The following is a 19547-nucleotide window of genomic DNA, read 5'->3' on the forward strand; positions in this document are numbered from 1 at the left end:
ACTAGGCACCAAGGGGAATCTACATATGAAATTTGAGAAAGATCCGTTCAGTACTTTCTCAGAAATAGCGATAACAAACTTCAATTATCAAAATCCAAGATGGCTGCCTGTCGGCCATGTTGTCTTCCGATTGGTCTCAAAATGCAATATGCATAACTAAGTACCAAGGGGAGCCTACATATGCAATCTGAGAAAGATCCCTTCAGTGCTTTCTCAGAAATAGCGATAACAAACTTCAATTATCAAAATCCAAGATGGCTGCCTGTCGGCCATGTTGTTTTCCGATAGGTCTCAGAATGCAATATGCATAACTAGGCACCAAGTGGAACCTACATATGAAATTTGAGAAAGATCCCTTTAGTACTTTCTCAGAAATAGCGATAACAATCTTAAATTGTCAAAATCCAAGATGGTTGCCTGTCGGCCATGTTGTCTTCCGATTGGTCTCAAAATGCAATATGCATAACTAAGTACCAAGGGGAGTCTACATATGAAATCTGAGAAAGATCCCTTCAGTACTTTCTCAGAAATAGCGATAACAAACTTCAATTATCAAAATCCAAGATGGCTGCCTGTCGGCCATGTTGTTTTCCGATAGGTCTCAGAATGCAATATGCATAACTAGGCACCAAGTGGAACCTACATATGAAATTTGAGAAAGATCCCTTTAGTACTTTCTCAGAAATAGCGATAACAATCTTAAATTGTCAAAATCCAAGATGGTTGCCTGTCGGCCATGTTGTCTTCCGATTGGTCTCAAAATGCAATATGCATAACTAGGCACCAAGGGGAACCTACATATGAAATTTGAGAAAGATCCCTTTAGTGCTTTCTCAGAAATAGCGATAACAAACTTCAATTATCAAAATCCAAGATGGCTGCCTGTCGGCCATGTTGTCTTCCGATTGGTCTCAAAATGCAATATGCATAACTAAGTACCAAGGGGAGCCTACATATGAAATCTGAGAAAGATCCCTTCAGTACTTTCTCAGAAATAGCGATAACAAACTTCAATTATCAAAATCCAAGATGGCTGCCTGGCGGCCATGTTGTTTTCCGATTGGTCTCAAAATGCAATATGCATAACTAGGCACCAAGTGGAACCTACATATGAAATTTGAGAAAGATCCCTTCAGTACTTTCTGAAAAATAGCGATAACAAACTTCAATTATCAAAATCCAAGATGGCTGCCTGTCGGCCATGTTGTTTTCCGATTGGTCTCAAAATGCAATATGCATAACTAGGCACCAAGGGGAACCCACATATGAAATTTGAGAAAGATCCCTTCAGTACTTTCGGAGGATTAGCGATAACAAGAATTGTTTACGGACGGACGGACGGAGGGACGGACGGACGGAGGGACGGACGGACGGAGGGACGGACCACGGACCACGGACGCAGGGCGATTTGAATAGCCCACCATCTGATGATGGTGGGATGGTGGGCTAAAAAAACAGGTCTTGAAAAATGATAATTTTCCTAACAAAAAATCTGATATATGATATGGCTTTCTGCTTAATATGTGTATCTGCGGTTAATGATCAACTGAAAGACAAAAATGCATTTTTTTGATTCTATGGCTGAGAGAAATATGCATTTAGCTTACATCTTAAATGCCATGTTTTAGTACAATTCAATATTTATAGCTGATTAAAACCATTTTATTCAATGTTTTTCGTACATAAACAATGCAAAATGATTATGATATTTATCTGCAAATAAGGCCCAACCCTTCTTCATTTTTGCAGAATCGTAAATTTTTAAATGATAGCTAACTGTGGTTCGTAAATAAGCCCTCCCCAAATCATAATACAGTAAAAATATCTGACCCTAATGGAGAGTGCTTATTTGAGGATAAATACGGTATAGGCACTATTATAAACACAAATTGTCTTCTCCCAAAAGAGGAAATATCTGAAAATGTTTCAACCTGTAAGATTTAAATACAGTGGACCCTCGATAATCCAGACACCTTCATTCCCAGCCCAAACCATCCAGATTACAAGTTTTCCGGACTGCCTAATTTCGCCGACTTTATAAATAGATCTGTCCCGAAAGAGTTATTTCCCTTGATTATGTACACTTGAAAACATTTAATTGACACTTCATTTATAGTTTGGGAAATTTTTCATGAACATATATATACATATGTTAAAAAATGCATGTTTGAACCAATCGCTGATTCAAACTGACCAGAGGTTTACTGTATTTAATAATTATATAAGCTCATCAAAATACAGCATAACACAAAACACAATGAAACTGTTTAACATACTTGTAACTAAGTCAGTCATAGGTAAGCACCATCACTTGATATGATTATAATAGGACAAGGATGGTAAGAACCATCAATCATTACACAATTCTCTTTAATATGAATCCTGTAATCACAATTTTTTCTCTGTATATAATTTAATTTTGCTTGTAACAAGTATTTTCATTGGCTCAAAAAGTTATGTTATCATCTCATAACATAAATAATGACTGTGACGTCAGCGGAGTAATTGTTGTTCATGGGATTTTGTATTTATTGATGTGTTTTTAAATATCTGGAGCAAAATAAACATGTTAAACTTAATGAAAATGTTTCTTATCGTTGTTAATTAAATTATAAGGGTTAACTGCAATATTTTTTTTACGTTATTGAGCAATAACACAAAAAACTGGGGTGTACTCTTTTCATAAACCGCTTAGCAAAGCTAGGTCATTCCTGTAACAGTAGACAAAGCTCGTTCATTCCTGTAACAGTAGACAAAGCTGGTTCATTCCTGTAGCATTAGACAAAGCTGGTTCATTCCTTTATCAGTAGACAAAACTCGGTCATTCCTGTATCAGTAGACAAAGCTAGGTCATTCCTGTAACAGTAGACAAAACTCGGTCATTCCTTTAACAGTAGACAAAGCTAGGTGATTCCTGTAACAGTAGACAAAGCTAGGTGATTCCTGTAACAGTAGACAAAGCTAGGTCATTCCTGTATCAGTAGACAAAGCTAGGTCATTCCTGTAACAGTAGACAAAGCTCGGTCATTCCTGTAACAGAAGACAAAGCTAGGTCATTCCTGTATCAGTAGACAAAGCTCGGTCATTCCTGTATCAGTAGACAAAGCTAGGTCATTCCTGTATCAGTAGACAAAGCTAGGTAATTCCTGTAACAGTAGACAAAGCTCGTTCATTCCTGTAACAGTAGACAAAGCTCGTTCATTCCTGTAACAGTAGACAAAGCTCGTTCATTCCTGTAACAGTAGATAAAGCTTGGTCATTCCTGTAACAGTAGACAAAGCTAGGTCATTCCTGTAGCATTAGACAAAGCTCGTTCATTCCTGTACCAGTAGACAAAGCTAGGTCATTCCTGTATCAGTAGACAAAGCTCGGTCATTCCTGTAACAGTAGACAAAGCTATGTCATTCCTGTAGCAGTAGACAAAGCTCGGTCATTCCTGTAGCAGTAGACAAAGCTCGGTCATTCCTGTAACAGTAGACAAAACTCCGTCATTCCTGTAGCAGTAGACAAAACTAGGTATTTCCTGTAACAGTAGACAAAGCTCGTTCATTCCTGTAACAGAAGACAAAGCTAGGTCATTCCTGTAACAGTAGACAAAACTCAGTCATTCCTGTAACAATAGACAAAGCTAGGTCATTCCTGTAACAGTAGACAAAGCTTTGTCATTCCTGTATCAGTAGACAAAGCTCGGTCATTCCTGTAACAGTAGACAAAGCTAGGTCATTCCTGTATCAATAGACAAAGCTGGGTCATTCTAGTATCAGTAGACAAAGCTCGGTCATTCCTGTATCAGTAGACAAAGCTAGGTCATTCCTGTAGCAGTAGACAAAGCTAGGTGATTCCTGTAACAGTAGACAAAGCTTGGTAATTCCTGTAACAGTAGACAAAGCTCAGTCATTCCTGTTGCAGTAGACAAAGCTAGGTCATTCCTGTAACAGTAGACAAAGCTCGGTCATTCCTGTATCAGTAGACAAAGCTCGGTCATTCCTGTAACAGTAGACAAAACTCGGTCATTCCTGTACCAGTAGACAAAGCTAGATCATTCCTGTAGCAGTAGACAAAGCTCGGTCATTCCTGTAACAGTAGACAAAGCTAAGTCATTCCTGTACCAGTAGACAAAGCTAGGTCATTCCTGTAGCAGTAGACAAAGCTCGGTCATTCCTGTAGCATTAGACAAAACTAGATCATTCCTGTATCAGTTGACAAACACATTTTCAGAAATAACACATTCTCAATTAAAATGCCAAGAAGATCAGTGATGCTGCATATGAAGGACTTAAAGAAAGGAATAATAAGAGAAAGGAAGTGTTAAATTGTACAAGACGCAATGGTAAGAAACATTTAGGAACAAAACATTGACTCCCCTCATTAGCCAGTCTCATTTGCTGTTCTGATAGTGACAGTTTTCTTCAAAATTGTGTTGTTCATCGAGCTTATGGTGTGATGGCATTAAGCTTCAAATGTGATGGAGATTTGTGGCATCAAGCTTTTGATGTGTAATGGACATTTGTGGCTATAGTGATTTCGGATAACATGTTTATGATTATCTTGAATACATCAGTCATACATTTGTCATCTAATTATATCTTTTCTTCGTTTCTGTCACCGTTGAAATGTTTTCAATTCATTTTGACCGATGATAAACATTTCTATTCAAACACTACAGAATAATGAGCAGATTAGGTCATTTGTACATGTTACAATGTTATATAAGTTAAAATATGGTAAAATATATTATTAAAATCAAATTTAATACAAATGGCATTTTAATATTTTAAACATGCATTTATGTGTTCCTATGGCACATTCATTTTACATGGATGGCTTTGATTTCATTTAAAAAAAAAAAAATCTGATTCTCCCTACTCATGCCATCCCTAGAGATAGACTTGCACAAGTTTGTAGGTAAAACAGAATTCAAGACATGGCCTGGACAAAGCAGGGTTGACTAAGGGCCATACATCTGTTTATATTTGGAATGTATCAAGATTGCCATCCCAGGACATACTGACGTTGCCATTACAGGACGTACTGACATTGTCATCCCAGGATGTACTGACGTTGCCATCCCAGGACGTACTGACATTGTCATCCCAGGACGTACTGACATTGTCATCCCATGATGTACTGACATTGTCATCCCAGGATGTACTGACATTGTCATCCCAGGATGTACTGACATTGTCATCCCAGGATGTGCTGACATTGTCATCCCAGGATGTGCTGACATTGTCATCCCAGGATGTACTGACATTGTCATTCCAGAATGTACTGACATTGTCATCCCAGGACGTACTGACATTGTCATCCCAGGATGTACTGACATTGTCATCCCAGGATGTACTGACATTGTCATCCCAGGATGTACTGACATTGTCATCCCAGGATGTACTGACATTGTCATCCCAGGATGTACTGACATTGTCATCCCAGGATGTACTGACATTGTCATCCCAGGATGTACTGACATTGTCATCCCAGGACGTACTGACATTGTCATCCCAGGACGTACTGACATTGTCATTCGAGGACATACTGACATTGTTATCCCAGGACATACTGACATTGTCATTCCAGGACATACTGACATTGTCATCCCTGGATGTACTGACATTGTCATCCCAGAACGTACTGACATTGTCATTCGAGGACATACTGACATTGTTATCCCAGGACATACTGACATTGTCATTCCAGGACATACTGACATTGTCATCCCATGATGTACTGACATTGTCATTCGAGGACATACTGACATTGTCATCCCAGGTCATACTGACATTGTCATCCCAGGATGTACTGACATTGTCATCCCAGGACGTACTGACATTGTCATTCGAGGATGTACTGACATTGTCATCCCAGGATGTACTGACATTGTCATCCCAGGATGTAATGACATTGTCATCCCAGGATGTACTGACATTGTCATCCCAGGATGTACTGACATTGTCATCCCAGGATGTACTGACATTGTCATCCCAGGATGTACTGACATTGTCATCCCAGGATGTACTGACATTGTCATCCCAGGATGTACTGACATTGTCATCCCAGGATGTAATGACATTGTCATCCCAGGATGTACTGACATTGTCATCCCAGGATGTACTGACATTGTCATTCCAGGACATACTGACATTGTCATCCCTGGATGTACTGACATTGTCACCCTGCAATGTTTAGACATCCGAGGATGTAATGACATTGTCATTCCAGGACATACTGACATTGTCATCCCAGGATGTACTGACATTGTCATCCCAGGATGTACTGACATTGTCATCCCAGGATGTACTGACATTGTCATCCCAGGATGTACTGACATTGTCATCCCAGGATGTACTGACATTGTCATCACAGGACATACTGACATTGTCATCCCTGGATGTACTGCCATTGTCATCCCCGGACATACTGACATTGTCATCCCAGGATGTACTGACATTGTCATCACAGGACATACTGACATTGTCATTCGAGGACATACTGACATTGTCATCCCAGGACGTACTGACATTGTCATTCGAGGACATACTGACATTGTCATCCCTGGATGTACTGACATTGTCACCCTGCAATGTTTAGACATCCGAGGATGTAATGACATGCAAGATAGGTCAATGATATACCAGTATATAGTATAATGGTCGAGACAATTCAATGTACAGACAGAGAAGACCAGTCCCCTTAGGTGGTACATACACTAGCAAGGTCTTCACACACAAATAGTTCACAATTATCACAGACTCATTATCACAGACATTTTATCCTCCAGGTGTCGCCTCACATCATCAAAAAATACGGAAATATCTGTCAATACACAAACATTTGCCTTTCTGATTTCTGTGGTCACAGTTGTGGATTAAAATTTCACTTTCATTCATCCTATCATGAAACCAATGGATTCTTCTACCACAGCTGTCGTCCTGTGATCAAAGGGGTGGATTCTGATGTCACAGTTTTCATTTCATGATTGAACTAGTGGATATTTGTGCCACTTTTTTCAAACTGGTTGTTTATTAAGTCGCTGTTTTCTTCCTGTGATCAAACTTGTCGATTCTGATATTGCTGTTTCAAATGCTGAAAAATATCAAGTAAACAACAGATTTGAAAATAATACATTTGACCCATGTGACCTTGAATGTAGGTCAAGGTCATTCATTTGAACAAACTTGGAAGCCCTTCATCCCAGTATTCTACTGGCCCAATTACATGACCCTGGGCCTCTATTGAGAAGAACTTAAAAATGTGAATTTGTTTATTGTAAATGGCTATCACAATAAGTCACTTCAGACTTTGTCTCAGGTGGGTTTTATGTTTTTGCGATGTTTTTTATTATTTTCATTCTCGCAAGTGATGCATTTGACTTTGTATGAGTACTGATGAACAGATGTGCATTAAATTTTTCACATCCAAAATCAAATATGGCCACCACTGATTCTGATTGGCTATAACTTTAAATCTGTACCATAAGACATAATGGATCTCAAAAGTATCTGCCATGGGGAGGTGTCTGATTGTCTGAAATCCAGATTTGGCTGATTTTATTCGAAACTGGTATGTAGGTGTATCATGACATAAAAAACAATAGCTCCTTCTGTTTTTCTAACAATGACAGTATGTACAAGATCAATACCTACCAATCTCTTTAAGTCCGTTGCCAAAGTTTTTACACACAATGTATAGCTCCACCATTGTTATTATCCAAACCAGTATAGCCAGGATACCTGTAATCAGAGATTTACATACTCCTCAGAATACCTGTAATCAGATATTTACATACTCCTCAGAATACCTGTAACCAGAGATTTACATACTCCTCAGAATACTTGTAATCAGAGATTTACATACTCCTCAGAATACCTGTAATCAGAGATTTACATACTCCTCAGAATACCTGTAACCAGAGATTTACATACTCCTCAGAATACTTGTAACCAGAGATTTACATACTCCTCAGAATACCTGTAATCAGAGATTTACGTACTCCTCAGAATACCTATAATAAGAAATTTACATATTCCTCAGAATACCTGTAATCAGAGATTTACGTACTCCTCAGAAAACCTGTAATTAGAGATTTACGTACTCCTCAGAATACCTGTAATCAGAGATTTACATACTCCTCAGAATACCTGTAATCAGAGATTTACATACTCCTCAGAATACCTGTAATCAGAGATTTAGATATTCCTCAGAATACCTGTAATCAGAGATTTACATACTCCTCAGAATACCTGTAATCAGATATTTACATACTCCTCAGAATACTTGTAATCAGAGATTTACGTACTCCTCAGAATACCTGTAATCAGATGTACTCCTCAGAATACCTGTAATCAGAGATTTACATACTCCTCATAATACCTGTAATCAGATATTTACATACTCCTCAGAATACCTGTAATCAGAGATTTACATACTCCTCAGAATACCTGTAATCAGAGATTTACGTACTCCTCATAATACCTGTAATCAGATGTACTCCTCAGAATACCTGTAATCAGAGATTTACATACTCCTCAGAATACCTGTAATCAGAGATTTACGTACTCCTCATAATACCTGTAATCAGATGTACTCCTCAGAATACCTGTAATCAGAGATTTACATACTCCTCAGAATACCTGTAATCAGAGATTTACATACTCCTCAGAATACCTGTAATCAGAGATTTACGTACTCCTCATAATACCTGTAATCAGATGTACTCCTCAGAATACCTGTAATCAGTGTAGGTGACATTTGATCTTAAAAGTAGGTACACACCTTTGGTCAATATAGCATAGGTGATTGCTGACCTCAAGAGTTTGTACATACCTGCAATCAGAGTTGTGTAAGATAGTTGACCTAACGAGTTTGTACATACCTGCAATCAGAGTTGTGTAAGATAGTTGACCTCACGAGTTTGTACATACCTGCAGTCAGTATTGCGTAGGTGATAGTTGAGCTTTGATCTAGGTTATCATCAATATTCACATACTCCTGGAAAATAAAATAAAAAACATATAATCATTTACATAGAGACTGCAACCTTCACACAAAAACACTCATCAAATCAACAGATCGCCTTCACACAAAAACACTCATCAAATCAACAGACCGCCGCCATTTGATAAAGAGACTGCAAACTCTGATGTAGAGAAGGAAATGACTGACGAAGTACTAGGAAGGGTGTCATTGGATGTATAGCTATACTTACGTTTACCAGCTTGTAGATATAGTATGAAGGTTTAGCCAGGCCAAGGAAAGCAAAGATCCAAGCTCCTGTCAGCCATTCTTTCTTTAGCTAAAATAGTAACAACACTTTATAAATAGGTGATCTAGGTGATTTGAAGTCCTGTTTATGACTTACACCTGATCAATGTTATCTTCGGGAGAAATCAGATATATTTTCTTACAGAATTACGATAAAATAATGACAATTCCAGTGTGCGTACTCACCACAACAGAGCCGAGTATATTCCAGATGATGGAGTATGGAATTCCGACTCCCAGTACAACCTGTTCCAGGATGTTCAAATCAGTGCCCTTCCTCAGGACAAGCACAACCATACTAATCTATAAAACACAATTGGAGATCTCAACAGTAGCCAGCAGACCGGGGTTGTAACTTTCTTCCACTCAGATGATTATACATAAGACACACAAGTTATTAGCACATGTCAAGCAAAGTGAGAGTTAGATACAGTACAGTCAAAGTGAGAGATAGATACAGTAGAGCCAAAGTGAGAGATAGATACAGTACAGCCAAAGTGAGAGTTAGATACAGTACAGCCAAAGTGAGAGTTAGATACAGTACAGCCCAAGTGAGAGTTAGATACAGGTCAGCCAAGTGAGAGCTAGATAAAGTACAGCCAAGTGAGAGCTAGATACAGTACAGCCAAAGTGAGAGTTAGATACAGTACAGCCAAAGTGAGAGTTAGATACAGTATAGCCAAAGTGAGAGTTAGATACAGTAGAGCCCAAGTGAGAGATAGATACAGTACAGCCGAAGTGACAGTTAGATACAGTACAGCCCAAGTGAGAGTTAGATACAGTACAGCCAAAGTGAGAGTTAGATACAGTACAGCCCAAGTGAGAGTTAGATACAGTACAGCCCAAGTGAGAGATAGATACAGTACAGCCCAAGTGAGAGATAGATACAGTACAGCCCAAGTGAGAGTTAGATACAGTACAGCCAAAGTGAGAGTTAGATACAGTACAGTCAAAGTGAGAGTTAGATACAGTACAGCCAAAGTGAGAGTTAGATACAGCACAGCCCAAGTGAGAGTAAGATACAGTACAGCTCAAGTGAGAGTTAAGTACATTAGAGCAAAAGTGAGAGTAAGATACAGTAGAGCAAAAGTGACAGTTAGATACAGTACAGCCAAAGTGACAGTTAGATACAGTACAGCCAAAGTGACAGTTAGATACAGTATAGCCAAAGTGACAGTTAGATACAGTACAGCCAAAGTGACAGTTTGATACAGTTCAGCCCAAGTGACAGTTAGATACAGTATAGCCAAAGTGACAGTTAGATACAGTACAGCCAAAGTGACAGTTAGATACAGTACAGCCAAAGTGACAGTTAGATACAGTACAGCCAAAGTGACAGTTAGATACAGTACAGCCAAAGTGAGAGTTAGATACAGTACAGCCAAAGTGAGAGTTAGATACAGTACAGCCAAAGTGAGAGTTAGATACAGTACAGCCAAAGTGAGAGTTAGATACAGTAGAGCCCAAGTGAGAGTTAGATACAGTACAGCCAAAGTGAGAGTTAGATACAGTATAGCCAAAGTGAGAGTTAGATACAGTATAGCCAAAGTGAGAGATAGATACAGTACAGCCAAAGTGAGAGTTAGATACAGTACAGCCAAAGTGAGAGTTAGATACAGTATAGCCAAAGTGAGAGATAGATACAGTACAGCCAAAGTGAGAGTTAGATACAGTACAGTCAAAGTGAGAGATAGATACAGTATAGCCAAAGTGAGAGTTAGATACAGTAGAGCCAAAGTGAGAGTTAGATACAGTACAGCCCAAGTGAGAGTTAGATACAGTACAGCCAAAGTGAGAGTTAGATACAGTAGAGCCCAAGTGAGAGTTAGATACAGTACAGCCAAAGTGAGAGTTAGATACAGTATAGCCAAAGTGAGAGTTAGATACAGTATAGCCAAAGTGAGAGATAGATACAGTACAGCCAAAGTGAGAGTTAGATACAGTACAGCCAAAGTGAGAGTTAGATACAGTATAGCCAAAGTGAGAGATAGATACAGTACAGCCAAAGTGAGAGTTAGATACAGTACAGTCAAAGTGAGAGATAGATACAGTATAGCCAAAGTGAGAGTTAGATACAGTAGAGCCAAAGTGAGAGTTAGATACAGTACAGCCCAAGTGAGAGTTAGATACAGTACAGCCCAAGTGAGAGTTAGATACAGTACAGCCAAAGTGAGAGTTAGATACAGTACAGTCAAAGTGAGAGTTAGATACAGTACAGCCAAAGTGAGAGTTAGATACAGCACAGCCCAAGTGAGAGTAAGATACAGTACAGCTCAAGTGAGAGTTAAGTACATTAGAGCAAAAGTGAGAGTAAGATACAGTAGAGCAAAAGTGACAGTTAGATACAGTACAGCCAAAGTGACAGTTAGATACAGTAGAGCCAAAGTGACAGTTAGATACAGTACAGCCAAAGTGACAGTTTGATAAAGTACAGCCAAAGTGACAGTTAGATACAGTACAGCCAAAGTGAGAGTTAGATACAGTACAGTCAAAGTGAGAGTTAGATACAGTACAGCCAAAGTGAGAGTTAGATACAGCACAGCCCAAGTGAGAGTAAGATACAGTACAGCTCAAGTGAGAGTTAAGTACATTAGAGCAAAAGTGAGAGTAAGATACAGTAGAGCAAAAGTGACAGTTAGATACAGTACAGCCAAAGTGACAGTTAGATACAGTATAGCCAAAGTGACAGTTAGATACAGTACAGCCAAAGTGACAGTTTGATAAAGTACAGCCAAAGTGACAGTTAGATACAGTTCAGCCCAAGTGACAGTTAGATACAGTATAGCCAAAGTGACAGTTAGATACAGTACAGCCAAAGTGACAGTTAGATACAGTACAGCCAAAGTGACAGTTAGATACAGTACAGCCAAAGTGACAGTTAGATACAGTACAGCCAAAGTGACAGTTAGATACAGTACAACCAAAGTGAGAGTTAGATACAGTACAGCCAAAGTGAGAGTTAGATACAGTACAGCCAAAGTGAGAGTTAGATACAGTACAGCCCAAGTGAGAGTTAGATACAGGTCAGCCCAAGTGAGAGTTAGATACAGTATAGCCAAAGTGAGAGATAGATACAGTACAGCCAAAGTGAGAGTTAGATACAGTACAGTCAAAGTGAGAGATAGATACAGTACAGCCAAAGTGAGAGTTAGATACAGGTCAGCCCAAGTGAGAGTTAGATACAGTAGAGCCAAAGTGAGAGTTAGGTACAGTAGAGCCAAAGTGAGAGTTAGGTACAGTAGAGCCAAAGTGAGAGTTAGATACAGTACAGCCCAAGTGAGAGTTAGATACAGTACAGCCCAAGTGAGAGTTAGATACAGGTCAGCCCAAGTGAGAGTTAGATACGTACAGTATAGCCAAAGTGAGAGTTAGATACAGTACAACCAAAGTGAGAGTTGGATACAGTATAGCCAAAGTGAGAGTTAGATACAGTACAGCCAAAGTGAGAGTTAGATACAGTACAGCCAAAGTGAGAGTTAGATACAGTACAGCCCAAGTGAGAGTTAGATACAGTACAGCCAAAGTGAGAGTTAGATACAGTAGAGCCAAAGTGAGAGTTAGATACAGGTCAGCCAAAGTGAGAGTTAGATACAGTACAGCCAAAGAGGGAGTTAGGTACAGTAGAGCCAAAGTGAGAGTTAGGTACAGTACAGCCAAAGTGAGAGTTAGATACAGTACAGCCAAAGTGAGAGTTAGATACAGTACAGCCCAAGTGAGAGTTAGATACAGTACAGCCAAAGTGAGAGTTAGGTACAGTAGAGCCCAAGTGAGAGATAGATACAGTATAGCCCAAGTGAGAGTTAGATACAGGTCAGCCCAAGTGAGAGTTAGATACAGGTCAGCCCAAGTGAGAGTTAGATACAGGTCAGCCCAAGTGAGAGATAGATACAGTACAGCCAAAGTGAGAGTTAGATACAGGTCAGCCCAAGTGAGAGATAGATACAGTACAGCCCAAGTGACAGTTAGATACAGTACAGCCCAAGTGAGAGTTAGATACAGGTCAGCCCAAGTGAGAGTTAGATACAGGTCAGCCAAAGTGAGAGTTAGATACAGGTCAGCCCAAGCGAGAGTTAGATACAGTAGAGCCCAAGTGAGAGTTAGATACAAATCGAGTCAAAGTGAGAGTTAGATACAGTAGAGCCAAAGTGAGAGTTAGATACAGTACAGCCCAAGTGAGAGATAGATACAGTACAGCCAAAGTGAGAGTCAGATAGAGTAGAGCAAAACAAAATAAACTGCAGCATACAGCTAGATAGCCAAAAACTAAGTCAAGGGATATCCAAATCTGGATGGGGAGGGGCAAATGACCAATGATTCAATAAATTTGAAAATTTTCAATACTGAATATCAAAAGAACATTAAGAATATGACATTGTGTATACAAATGTATTACCATTGGTGAACCAAATCCATGAGGAAACATCAACACATATTTTCCATAAATCAGGATTGAATTTGTTTTAGGATGGAATGTCAGTTCAACAGTGTATATGGTAGTATGGATGTAGTTGGCAAAGTATCATTTCATTTTTGCATTTCAGTTTGCTTTCTTACAGAAGGCAATATGTAAAATACTTGGGTAATTGATTTTTCAAAATTTTATTGAATTACATTGTAAATATTTAACGTATTGTAAAATATTAATAATATATTCATTCTCAAATAAACCCCTCCCCTAGTGTAAAAGTTGATTACCGTATACATCCTCAAATAAACCCCACCCCAGTGTAAAATTTGATTACTGTATTCATTCTCAAATAAACCCCACCCCAGTGTAAAATTTGATTACTGTATTCATTCTCAAATAAACCCCACCCCAGTGTAAAATTTGATTACTGTATTCATCCTCAAATAAACCCACTCTCCTAGTGTAAAAGTTGATTACCGTATTCAACCTCATACAAGCGCCCTCCCCAGTATAAAAGTTGATTACCCTATTCATCCTCATAATTTTTATAAGCCCCCTCCCCCAGTGTAAAAGTTAAGTACAGTATTCATCTTCAAATAAACCTTCTCTCCAAGTGTAAAGGTTCAGTTTTAAACTTTGAGAGGGCTTATTTGTGAACCATTCATAAGAGCTTACTATTAGTAAATTGATGATTCTGCAAAAATGATGAGGGGGACTTATTTGAGCTCGGACACTTTCTTTACCAACACACTGTCACATCCGACAGATAAAATCAGGTTTCATTGTAAGTTCTGAATTTTTTTTACCATGATTTAAAATTTAGAGATTCATTTCAATTTTTTATTTATATGACATCAATACATTCCTTTCTGTTTCATCAAGGTCATTCACATGGACCTTTTATAAAACTGTATTAAAAAATCCAAAATTATAAGTATAATAACATGTTTTTCAATATTTTACTGCCCAAATGGACTGTTCCACTTAAAACATCAAAGATTGCCCCTCCAGCAGTTTACTTACCGTGACTTGAACATCAAACTTCAATGCACAGCTAAATATCGAAGCCTGGGCATACAGATCTGAAAAGTGGAATTAGGAGAGTGATGGGACTTTGTTTCACTTTCAGAATCGAAAATCAGAAATTCAAAATCTGTCAGTTATAGATTATAATCGGTTTTCTAAATTTAGCACAAAATGACCCTTTTGTTGAAAATGTATGTACATCTCAAGTATATTCATTACACGTCTTAGCCTTTGTTATCAATATATTTAATACTGAACACAAAGCATTTAACGGTTGTTAATATATAAATCTCCTTAATGGCTTGTAAAGAGCCAATTAATATATTGGTAAAATACAAGATCATCTACTTCTTGGTTCTTTAACATTACAAAAATACGCAAAGCTAAAGATTTACAGAAATATTGATCTTTATGCAGCAACTTTAATTCAACTGTGATTTGAGTTATCTCCCCTTAAATCATATGGTTGGTAGTTCTCTAGAGCCAGAATAACTGGTACATAGTATTATATACTGTACACATCGGACCTTAGGTACATAGTATTATATACTGTACACATCGGACCTTAGGTACATAGTATTATATACTGTACACATCGGACCTTAGGTACATAGTATTATATACTGTACACATCGGACCTTAGGTACATAGTATTATATACTGTACACATCGGACCTTAGGTACATAGTATTATATACTGTACACATCGGACCTTAGGTACATAGTATTATATACTGTACACATCGGACCTTAGGTACATAGTATTATATACTGTACACATCGGACCTTAGGTACATAGTATTATATACTGTACACATCGGACCTTAGGTACATAGTATTATATACTGTACACATCGGACCTTAGGTACATAGTATTATATACTGTACACATCAGACCTTAGGTACATAGTATTATATACTGTACACATCAGACCTTAGGTACATAGTATTATATACTGTACACATCAGACCTTAGGTACATAGTATTATATACTGTACACATCGGACCTTAGGTACATAGTATTATATTCTGTAAACATCAGACCTTAGGTACATAGTATTATATACTGTACACATCAGACCTTAGGTACATAGTATTATATACTGTACACATCAGACCTTAGGTACATAGTATTATATACTGTACACATCAGACCTTAGGTACATAGTATTATATACTGTACACATCAGACCTTAGGTACATAGTATTATATACTGTACACATCGGACCTTAGGTACATATAGTATTATATACTGTACACATCGGACCTTAGGTACATAGTATTATATACTGTACACATCGGACCTTAGGTACATAGTATTATATACTGTACACATCGGACCTTAGGTACATAGTATTATATACTGTACACATCGGACCTTAGGTACATAGTATTATATTCTGTAAACATCAGACCTTAGGTACATAGTATTATATACTGTACACATCAGACCTTAGGTACATAGTATTATATACTGTACACATCGGACCTTAGGTACATAGTATTATATACTGTACACATCGGACCTTAGGTACATAGTATTATATACTGTACACATCAGACCTTAGGTACATAGTATTATATACTGTACACATCAGACCTTAGGTACATAGTATTATATACTGTACACATCGGACCTTAGGTACATAGTATTATATACTGTACACATCGGACCTTAGGTACATAGTATTATATACTGTACACATCGGACCTTAGGTACATAGTATTATATACTGTACACATCAGACCTTAGGTACATATAGTATTATATACTGTACACATCGGACCTTAGGTACATAGTATTATATACTGTACACATCGGACCTTAGGTACATAGTATTATATACTGTACACATCGGACCTTAGGTACATAGTATTATATACTGTACACATCGGACCTTAGGTACACAGTATTATATACTGTACACATCGGACCTTAGGTACATAGTATTATATACTGTACACATCGGACCTTAGGTACATAGTATTATATTCTGTAAACATCAGACCTTAGGTACATAGTATTATATACTGTACACATCGGACCTTAGGTACATAGTATTATATACTGTACACATCAGACCTTAGGTACATAGTATTATATACCATACACATCAGACCTTAGGTACATAGTATTATATACTGTACACATCAGACCTTAGGTACATAGTATTATATACTGTACACATCAGACCTTAGGTACATAGTATTATATACTGTACACATCAGACCTTAGGTAAATCATAGTTAATAGGATTCCTACATATATACACAGAGAAATCAAATGGCCCTGATACAGCTAGATTTAATATACATCATTCTTATAGCTGTGCTTCATTGTCATTTTTAAAATACTAAATGACCTACAATCTAAATCCATACAATATCAATAGTAATCAATCTTTAAATACAATTTCTGAAATATTGTTTTCATCTGTTTGTTATACTAAAATTATTAAGACTCCAATGGACTCTCATATAATCATATTGCTATAATCTATGACAGCACATTGTGTTTTGTTTTTTGTTTTTAATTGAACCCAAGGTAAGAATAAATATGACTTTAGATTTATGTCATACTGATTTTAATATTGTACGTAAGTTATTCAGGGAAGATTTGTATCATAGTTTGTTTTTATAATCATTTTACGATTCATCCACAGCTGAAAGTCATTTAGAGCTAAGTAACACCATGCAGATGATCTGGACAGATTCATAACCACCAAAAAAAAAGTACCTATGAATATTAAACATTACACAGATTACAAGGATAAAATGGTCGTTTTCAGCATCATACTGACGTTGTAGAAATTCTGAGGCTCCAACGATCCTGAATTGGAGGTATCCAAAGTTACGGGCCACATTCCATGCTAGGAAGATGTTTGGAAGAGCCAGAACACAAACTAGAATCATACGCACCTAAAAATTTGTGAAAAATAAAATATGGCGGTAGTTAATAGTAAATCAGGTCAATAATATGATAAATTGTCCTGAGCCTTTAGGTAACTGACATATTGAATTTACTAAACAAGTTAGATAAATTTCCCTTCTGCATTCACAAAAGTATGAGATTCTATTTATCACATAAAATCCACTTATAAAATTCATATGACAAAACATAACCTGTTATGTGGTAAATGATTTAATACTAGTATAAAGATGGTTATTACCAGTTTAAATGTTTTTCTGCCTTTTACATTCACCCCATACTCCACTGTACAGTAAAGGACAACGACGATGATAGCAATGATAAGGACATAAAGCTCATAGATCCTTTCACGGAGCGTGCCATGGAATGCGTAGAAAAGACAGAACACTGAAATGAAAGACAACATATATTACCAGAGGTATTAGAGAGACGAATAACTGATTTAGCATTAGATTTTGTCTGGCAATACCAAAAATTTCATGGTGCCAAAATAAATTGTTTAAAGTGTATCAGATAATATGAATTACCATTATTTCAGATAAAAGTATCATTAATCTATAATATCATACATATGTTAAATATCAGTTGAAGAATAAAACCATTAATGCCACCATCCCATCTTTCACAGTAATTGCAGAGCTGAACAAAAGGCCCAGAGGGCCTGCATCACTAATCTGGATATTTCACTGATTATAAAGCAAAACACTCCCATTTCAGTTGTATATCAAAAATACAGGGACTTTTCTGGCTATTTTGGGTATTGTCAATTGGGTCTTTATCAGGTTTATCTTATGTAGTTTTCGATTATATTTGGAAAAACACAAGAATAAAGCTAATACTTTAACAATTTTTTAAAAATGTAAACATCTCAGCATATCAGTGAAATTGGAAATAATCTGCACAGCAATGATATCTGAACAGGAAAGAACATTCAGGCAAAGTACCAGCATTCTATCATTTATGATTTATAAAGAGTGAAGGTTGAACTCAAGTCGGAATTTCAACTACGGAAATTTACCTGCATTGATGAGAAGTAGAAGAGCAAAAGTGAAATCAGGAACCGCTGGGTCATTCCGGATGACTTCGATGAAACTGTACAATGTCAACCCAATGGCTGTCAATATGTTAATAGTGGTCACCAGAAGAAAGGACCACTCTGTACGACTCAGCCCAGCTAAGGTCTTGGTCTGGTAACAAAAGATAAAGATATGACTGTATTGGTTTTCCTCCAATAACCCCTGGGTCAACAACAAAAATTGACTTAAAGAATTATCGAAGGGGTTGGGTAATTATTCTTAGTAAACATTTGTAATCATCATGCTAAAATAATTAGACTCTGAAAGGCTGCTAATTACCACATAATGGAATTGCAATACATATTAAAAGTATTATAAATGAAATAGAAATAAAATCTTTATTTAGCAATGAAACGGGAGACTGGTTCACTTACATTGTTTCTGTTTCTACCATCAAATTTCATTGATGATTATATTATGTAGGGTGAAGGTTAAAACTAGATTAAATCTATTTTCATGAATAAGGTTTGAGAAAACTAAGCACCGACGGGTCGACTGGAATCTTACTGATTTCAATCATGTGATCTCGGTTTGTGAGGGTTAATATATTTAACAAGCAATTCCCATCCTGATGCTTATTTTTGTAATTCTTTGGAAAGCTACAATTCCCATCTGAAATATATAGATCCGTACTCGGTAAGGTTCCAGAAACGAATCGAAAGTAAACTTTATGTAGCCAGGTAAGTTCGTAAGGTTACCTGCCCCCACGACGTAGCTATTGATGTTTTCGGGATATCTGTGATTCCGTATTTGCTGTAACCTGTTGATTCCTCTTTTTCCTTCGGACGATCGTTTGTTTCTCCTTGCATGGCTTGAAAATAGCAGCACTTATATATCCTACAGTA

At 37.4% G+C, this 19547-nt stretch overlaps 1 protein-coding gene across 1 annotated transcript; it reads right to left on the bottom strand.

The window, feature by feature from the left end:
• Window positions 1-6193: 6193 nt before the first annotated feature.
• On the bottom strand, window positions 6194-19543 carry LOC117330831. Its single transcript, XM_033889352.1, has 10 exons — window positions 19401-19543; window positions 18645-18813; window positions 17868-18013; window positions 17499-17616; window positions 14693-14751; window positions 9448-9564; window positions 9206-9292; window positions 8922-8988; window positions 7644-7730; window positions 6194-7083 (listed from the first exon to the last, which is right to left on the bottom strand). Exons 1-10 carry the CDS (start codon window positions 19509-19511, stop codon window positions 7007-7009), a joined length of 1038 nt encoding a protein of 345 aa, XP_033745243.1. The 5' UTR covers window positions 19512-19543; the 3' UTR covers window positions 6194-7006.
• Window positions 19544-19547: the final 4 nt, after the last annotated feature.

This window comes from Pecten maximus, chromosome 7, assembly GCF_902652985.1.
Source record: "Pecten maximus chromosome 7, xPecMax1.1, whole genome shotgun sequence".
Classification (NCBI taxonomy): Eukaryota; Metazoa; Mollusca; class Bivalvia; order Pectinida; family Pectinidae; genus Pecten; species Pecten maximus.

What these genes read in the sequence shown, in the direction of transcription:
- LOC117330831 (XM_033889352.1), bottom strand. Translation starts at nt 19,511, where the DNA reads ATGCAAGGAGAAACAAACGATCGTCCGAAGGAAAAAGAGGAATCAACA. An exon ending in TCTACTTCTCATCAATGCAG is followed by an intron (nt 18,014 to 18,644) that starts GTAAATTTCCGT and finishes CTTTCATTTCAG; the next exon opens with TGTTCTGTCTTTTCTACGCA. An exon ending in AGCCTCAGAATTTCTACAAC is followed by an intron (nt 14,752 to 17,498) that starts GTCAGTATGATG and finishes TCCACTTTTCAG; the next exon opens with ATCTGTATGCCCAGGCTTCG.